Genomic DNA, 8,521 nt, shown 5'->3' with positions numbered 1-8,521 from the left:
AGAGAGAGAGAGAAAGAGAGAGAGAAAGAGAGAGAGAAAGAGAGCTACAAACAGTGTCATGATGTTGGCGGCAGTGGCTGGCTCGCTAGGAAATTTTAACCTCCATCCAAAAAAAAGTAACAGAAAAAGTGAAATGTGCACAGATTATTGGGTTTTGTTATGTTTGTTTGTGAAACATTTGCAGGAAGAGCTTCAACCTAGCTTGTCCTGAACACACACCATGAAATATGCAGTAACTTTGTTATTAAACTCAGACAATGAAAGATGGATGTGCTAAAATACACCGTACAAAAAAACTAGACATGTAACTGCTGCCCTCCAATTGGAATTTATCACAGTGTTGAAACACAAATTACGTACACTTCTCTGTAAGAATCCTAAATTGAAATGACTAGGCAGGGCTGATGGCTTTTTTTTATATTTGAGTACATTTATTTTGATCCTGTTGGTGAAACAACAGGCTCATTGGACATGAGCCAGGTCTGCGTCGAATCTAAAAGCTGATTGGTTCAGAATCGACTCAACATGGTGACGTTTTATATACATTTGTTGTTGTTTTTGAACTGGATTGCCATTTGTCTGATTTAAAAGGGTTAGTCTGTACAGAATGCATGTTGTGTGGCTGATAGTGACGTTTAGATGTCAGAGAGACTAAATCTGTTCAGAGTACGCCTTGCTCAAGAGCACCTGGCACTGCCCAGGAGGTGAAGTGGCATCTCTCCAGCTACCAATCCACACTCTGTACTTTGGTCCTTACTGGGACTTGAACCTGCGACCCTTTGGTTCCCAACCCAACACCCTGTGGACTGCTAATGCCGCCCTAATATAGTCTCATGTCAACATTCTCAGTAATTTCCTAGATCTGCTCACTGTAGTTTTCATCCAACAAACAGGAGGACATTTTGCATTTGATAGGGACTATTTAACGCGGCGGATTAATCCACATTTGGTGCTCTAGTAGTGAGTATTTGTGGCAGCAGTACGGTGTGTGCGGGATTGAGTCACATTAAACAACAGTGTGTGTGTGTTCATGGGGATGAAGGAACATGTCAGCCAGTAGATTAACAACAAAGTTAACGAAGTTTCACTCCTCCACCGAGACATCCTCAACGGATGATAGGATGTAGTCCGGTACCTTCGAGATGTCCAAGTGCTGCTCGTGGCACTGCACAGCGTTGGTGAAGTCTCCCAGCGCTGTGTACACGGCGCCCATGTTGCCCAGCTGGCGAGCCTCGGAGAGCTGGCACTGCGTCTGTCGCGCCAGCAGCACACACTGTTTATGGCTGGCCAGCGCGTTGGGGTAGTCCCCGATGGCGGTGTACACGTGGCCCAGACCGCTGAGAGCATCGGACGCGGCCTGGAATCACACAAACAACACACTGGTTAGGGTCCAGAGGAACAGAACCGTCCACTGAGTCCAGGAGGGGGGGACCAGTAATCAGTCAGGGAGGCATTTCATCAGAATACAGCATAGACGATATTATACATAAGGGAAATACATATTGGATAGGATAGAACACAATGGAGTTCTGCTAGATATCATTCATTATTCATTTACTGGTTTTCACTTTGTATATCCGAATACATTACACATTTTCTATTGGCTCAGTCTGCCCTTTATATTATTTTTTTATTTTTTATTTTATTAAAAATTCCAGTGATGGTTTCATGCATTAGACTTTTGGATAGTCGTCGTGGAAATATTAATTGGTCATGTGACGAGGGCTGGGAAGATTGGCAGAACAGGCCGCTGAGTGACAGTACTCTGATCCAATGGATTAGGGGTGTGGGGGGGAGCCCGGGGGGGGAGAGGAGAAATCATATTTTGGGGGAAGGATGATCCCCTCCCTGTCCAGTGAAAACCATGTATCTCACTATGTCTTGATGTTGAACGTTGTGATAAACCGAAGGATGAAGTCTTCCTTTAAGTGTTGAGGAAATTCTCCTTTTTAAGTTAAATGAAGTCTTTAATAAAGCCTCTGGGATGAGATAGACAGGGCATCGTCACACAGCTGAAAGCAGACGAGGAAAACACTGACAGGGACCATTTTACTGCACATTGAGTACTTTAAATACATTTAGCTAATACTTTTACTGAGGTAAAGGACCTGAATACTTCTTCCATCTCTTCTGAACAGTAAGCGGATACTGTCTAGAGAGAAGGTAAAAGGAGGAGGGGCGCGTCACCTTCTCACATCCCAAATGGAAATGTTATTGGAGGCTGCAGGAGGGAGAGCTCATGTTTCACATCCTATTAGCTCTTCTCAGGTTCCTGCACTTGGGTTTTAACTCAGTTTCAGCACCTGAGACACTTTTATAGCACTGTGAGTCGTCTGATGATTTCCGGCAGCTCCTCCTGCTAATTACAGAGACCTCTTCAGGCAAAATGCCACGCAAAGCATGAGGATTGGTTCAGCTTTAAATTCACACTACTGTCTTCATAAAAACAGGCCATGAACACACACACACACACACACGCCCACACACACACACACACACACACACACACACGCCCACACACACACACACGCGCACACACACTGGCAGGCAGGCAGGCCCGCAAGCACACACATACAAAGAAACAATTAAAAAGAAACAAACATTTGCACACCCACACACACACACACAGACAGACAGACAGACACACACACAACGACACAAACACAAAGACACAAACACACACGCACACACCCACACACAGAAAGACACACACACAAAGACAAACACACACACACACAGAAAGACACAAACACAAAGAAACAAACACACACCCACACACAGACCCACACACAGACCCACACACGCACACACACACAGACTCAAAAACACACAGTTTCACACGTTCTTGTCCGTTTCTCTGATTAGAGAGATGAGTCGCTGCGTTCCTGCTCTTGCTTTTGTAATTTGAAACCTGCCCAATCATTTGCGAACTAATCTCAAGGTTATTGGTATTGATCACACGAGTCCTGGGAAATGTGCGTCAGGAAGATTCAAATTAACCAGAAAAATCAGGATGGGAGCAGCACCGCCTGTATCGACACATCTCACATTCATCAGTGTGTGCTGCTGCTGTTCTGTGTCTATACGAATGGACACAAACACTTTTTGATGTATTGCTAATACACACATAGCAGCTATAAAGCCCTGCTGATTTGTCAATATATTCCAACAAGTAACAATTCACTGTGTATAATTGTACAATACAAAGCAATGAAAGAGTTTTCTGGAATGTCATTTATTTCATTGGATGGATAGATTTCTGTATTTTAAACCATGTAACAAGACAAATATAAAAGAGGAATAGTCCCTCTGGCAGCTCTGATGCGGGGGCATTCGCTGGCAAAGGAATAAACATTTCCCCATTAATTATAAGCATGTTCCATCTTTGCAAAGGTCTGCTGCAGGATGAGGAAGCCTTAGTTGTTCCATCATCAGTTAATGAATAGCAATTGAATGATGTCGGTCGCCGTCTGCGTTTCAGCTGCAGCACCGACACCAGACAGTGTTTCCCAACGCGATCCACGAAAGAATAAATAACCAACAAGTCCTCCAAGCCATACGGCGATACAGGTCCTTTGTTCCTACCGTCTAACACGACCCACAGGAGAGTTTCCTGTCCTCCAATCTAAACCAGAGAAGGTAGTGATTGTGTTTTGGGTTTGGTTGCGTTAAGACACAAAAAAACTACTTGGTTATGGTTTATGGTGAGTTGGTGAAAATCAGAATACAGCTAATACATTTCCAGTTATGCATGTGACGCTAAGGCGTTATTATGGATTCCATGTAATTTAGGTAATTAATCTAGGCAAGTCCCGCCCTACGAAGCAGCTTGATTGGTCGGGGTTAGGCATTGGCCACTGGTGTAGTTAAGGTCAGCATAGCAGACTGGTCTGGGGATTGGATTGGCGCCATTTTAATGGTACAAAGCCATTACCTGCAGTTAGCATCCCATTGACTGCCATTCATTTTGGATGTGAAATGACTGTGACTTTGACAGTGAATAACTTTGCCTATGAAGCGTTTCAAGATTATATTTGTGCATTGTTTATTTCTAAAGAAACACGACAATGTATAAAAGGGTCCATTACCTTGTATCTCACGTGTATCAGACATTTTTGTAAAACTAGACTAACGATTGATCGAATACCAAATTTGTCTCTCATATTGAACCTCATAACCGATGAAATCTGTCAAAAAGTCAGACCAAAAGTTCAATTATTATAGATGTTATTTGACATTAAGGGTTTGTGCTTCATTTGTGCCTATAAGGAAAAAGCTTAACGTGGTTCCACCACTGGTAACACTTCTAGGAAACAATCTCCATAAGTAACTGACTGGAAACGTGAAAAAAACATCCTCCAATGATCCCCCAATGATCCTCCAATGATCCTCCAAAGATCCTCCAATCAACAGCCTTGTTTCCTTTAAACATGTTCACCGGTGCTAATTAATCTGTTGAAGACAGCTTATATCTGTGAACACACAGTGTGATGTTATTATCAATAGCCTGCGGAGGTATAGACTGTAAGAATGATCCCCTCGATGCAATCACAGGGATAATAACGACGTTAGAGGCTCTCTGCAGCACGCACACAGAATCACACAGACACACACACACAGACACACACAGACTCCCGCAGAAACACACAGACTCACACACACTCCCACAGACACACACAGACACACACACACTCCCACAGAAACACACAGACTCACACAGACTAACACACACTCACACAGAAACACACAGACTCACACACACTCACACAGACACACACAGACACATACACACTCCCACAGACACACACACACTCACACAGACTAACACACACTCACACAGAAACACACAGACTCCCACAGACACACACACACTCCCACAGACACACACACACTCCCAAAGACTCAAACACCCAAACGATACAACATGACTTTGACCTTTCAGAGCACACAATGAGGGACAGCGAAGAATAAAGTCAGAGGCTCTAATGAGTGTTTGCAAGTTTAAAGAGTGTGTGAGAGAAAGAGAGAGAGAGAGAGAGAGAGAGAGAGAGGAGAAGAAGCTATGAATAATTAAAGAGGAGTTATTAGCATGTTCCTTATTCATTCATATCCCCAAACACACTCTCTTGTATTCAGACAGAGTTTGTTCTTCAGCAGACACATGACATATTCAATATTCAGAGGACAAAAAAACAAAAACTATACAATTATAGAAAAAGGTACGACTATGAATATGTTTCAATGTTGAAGCAAGTTATAATGTTGTATAGTAGGACAACACACAGCCCTTTGAACCCTTTGTCTAACATGTCTCCATGTGACTCTGTAATTGGTAATTGATGATATCTAAACTTCTAAAGGGAAAGTTCAAATCAAGTATACGTCTTTGTCCGTGTAGTGCTATTTATCAATCTAGATAGTTTTGGTCTGAGCTGCTCAGTGTTGGAGACATCGGCTGCAGGGATGTCTGCCTTCTCTTAAATATAACTGAACTAGACGGCACTCGGCTTGAGATGCTTTAAGCGCCAAAATAACACATTTAAAAAAACTCAAGAGCAATGTATCTTTCCAGAAATCATGAAAAATACTACAAATACTTCGTTACTGTACTTAGGTACGGGAAGTGAGTACTTTTGCCGTCTCTGTCGACCAACTATATCATGACGAGAGGCTAATGCCCATGACAGCTGCAGACAAATGGCCTCCATTTGTGATACAGTAGCCCAGTGGATCCCAAAGTGGGGTCCGAGGACCCCCAAGGGTCCCTTAAGGAAGTTTCAGGGGGTCCCCAGCACAAAGGGGAATCATTGTCTTTGCAAAAATACCATCCATAAGTAACACAATGACAGACTGCACAACGATTTTGGTCATCAACACATTCTCACTCCCAGCTCGTCAAAAAGCAGCGCTTGGTCAGGTGTCTTAGGCGTCTGTTGCTGACGCAAAACGTCTCCTTTAGCACGTCGCCCTATGAGGTCTTATTTAGTCACGCTTGGTTAGGACTGTTGGCGTCAATTTATGACGCTCTGGGTGGGGGACGTACATTATGGACGTTCCAGGGACAAGAATGAGACAGTTAGGTTAGATATAGGTGGGTGGGGTTACATTATGGACGTTCCAGGGACAAGAATGGGACAGTTAGGGTTAGATATAGGTGGGTGGGGTAACAATATGGACGTTCCAGGGACAAGAATGGGACAGTTAGGGTAGATATAGGTGGGTGGGGTAACAATATGGATGTTCCAGGGACAATAATGGGACAGTTAGGTTAGATATAGGTGGGTGGGGTTACAATATGGACGTTCCAGGGACAAGAATGGGACAGTTAGAGTTAGATATAGGTGGGTGGGGTTACAATATGGACTTTCCAGGGACAAGAATGGGACAGTTAGGGTTAGATATAGGTGGGTGGGGTAACAAAGACTTTTGGCATTGCTTTTTGACACTCTGCACGTACGTTTTAATGACCCGCGGGACAAGAACGGGACATTGACCCGGGTCTCCAGGGGTATAGCCTTTTGTCACCCATCCACTACACCAACCCTCCCACAGATTTTGGGTGTTTCATATTACTGGCTTCCATTGTCGCTTTTCACGTCACCTTACAGCGTGGTGGTCAAAGGGGGATTTTTTTAAGAGACACTGACCAAGTGTCAGTATTTGACGAGTTGGGATTAAGATAAGGAGAGACAACAAGACACTTTGAGTCTTGTAAGAAGCCATGAGACATGGTTGCAAACCACTGTTTTATTTAACTGAGATGTTTAGGAGTACAACATAAAGTTGCAGAAAATTGAAATACTCAAGTAAAGTATGTCAAAATGGTACCTTAGTGCAGTTCTTGAGTAAATGTACTTAGCTGCTTTACACCAGTGACATCTACCTACGTAGATTTAACAGAGGGCCTGAAAGTTTGTACGTTCTGATATTTGGACATTCTTTGCTCTTGCCTGAAAAAAAAACTGATCCTTTAGTTTTTAATGTTCATGAATAAATAAGAAGCAAACCAGCACTACACGCTCCTTAATGAAGGCTAAAAACTGAAAACAGCCAAACTGACCTTTGGTTAAATTTACCTTCTAATTAAAAATCGGGAGAAACTGCTCTTTTCATTTCTGTTTGTGTGACTTTGTGTGTCTGTGAGTGTGTGTGTCTGTGATTGTGTGTGTGTCTGTGTGTGTGTTTGTGAAATACTACAGCACACACACACTAACTGAAATCCCAATTCCCTGCAAAGTGATGAGAGTAAACACATAAAATCCAGTTGACACTTCTGCGAGGCGGGAAAGGGAGATTTAATAAATGACGGGGAGGCCTCTGTGTGTACAGTCAACCGGCCAAACGAGTGTTTGATTTCCCTCAAGGACACAATGTTTCCCCTGCACGAGAAAAAACAAAAACCAAAATCCAATCACGTTGTGTCTGGGTCTGTGAGCTGGTACACTGTGTTTATATATATGTATGTATGTGTATGTGTACAAAAAAAGATGGGAGAGACTGACAACCCTTGTCTTTTTGCATGGATAGAAAATCAAAGAAACAGTACGCGAGCTGTCGGAGTTCTATATTTTTTAAATAACGTTGCAGGGGAATCTCATTAGGAGGGTCTGTGTGGGTAAAAAGAGGAGGAAGGAAAATATCTTTAAATCTAAAGAAAGAGGAGAGGTGAGTGGAGACAGTGGCTCTGCATTCTCCGCTCGATAAACTGGGCCGGAGCGATGCAGGAGGGTTAGAGAAAGGATGCTCAATCACCCGAAAAATATGGGCTTTACACCCTCAGCATGGCGGAAAGGAAGAAACGAGTTCTCCTGCTGCTCCGGGGGGGGAAATGACAGATCTGAGTTAACTTGGTTCGTATTGGTTTGACTCTGTGACCGAAAGAGTGAGTCAGGAAACACAGGTGAGAAAGGACAGACAGAAGTCTGAGGTTAGAAAAGAAAGGGAAAGAAGGGATGGAGAGAAACCGGAGTCCCTGTCCAACATTCACCATTTGGAGCTTGTTCTGGGTTTTTCTGATGTTATCTTGAAGAAGTTTTGTCATCATGCAGCAGTTCATGATATGTCATCAAACTTCTCGATTTCTTGCATTGCAATCATAATAAATCCATCTTTAAGTAAAAATGATGACACACTTTAAAAAGACGTAAGAGTGGCCAAGAAACGTAAGAGTCGTCGGCCTACACGCACAGAATGTGATGAAGGATGTAATGGAGATAAAGGAAATTGTTTTCATGGAGCAGAGGATTGGGGACAGAGGGACAGCGCTGAGAGTCCATCCCAGAAAAAACTGTTAAGACATCTTCAAATTTCTTCGTCCAAAACGTAAAGATATGAACTTCCCCGTGATGTAAAACCACAGAAAAGCAGGAAGACCTAACTCTCAATCAATGCTCTCTTCCTAAAAGGAATCCGCGGTTGGTTCACCTTCCTGCTAAACCAATCAGAATCTGACACAAATTGCAAGGGCCGATCACAGAGTCACACTCTGCTTTAAAAAATCTGTTTCTACCTGTGCTAATTG

General features: G+C 43.1%; 1 protein-coding gene across 4 annotated transcripts in view; it reads right to left on the bottom strand.

Moving 5' to 3' along the window:
• ttc28 (tetratricopeptide repeat domain 28) overlaps nucleotides 1-8,521 on the bottom strand; it is a 119,654-nt gene that overhangs the window by 45,485 nt on the left and 65,648 nt on the right. For all 4 annotated transcript variants that reach the window (XM_034896042.1, XM_034896043.1, XM_034896045.1 and 1 more), the window contains one exon: nucleotides 1,136-1,357. In XM_034896042.1, the coding sequence (XP_034751933.1) occupies nucleotides 1,136-1,357 (222 nt within the window). The remainder of the gene's footprint in view (nucleotides 1-1,135; nucleotides 1,358-8,521) is intronic.

The sequence above is a fragment of the Etheostoma cragini genome, chromosome 16 (assembly GCF_013103735.1).
Source record: "Etheostoma cragini isolate CJK2018 chromosome 16, CSU_Ecrag_1.0, whole genome shotgun sequence".
In the NCBI taxonomy this organism is placed as follows: domain Eukaryota; kingdom Metazoa; phylum Chordata; class Actinopteri; order Perciformes; family Percidae; genus Etheostoma; species Etheostoma cragini.
This window is presented reverse-complemented; position numbering and strand designations above follow the sequence as displayed.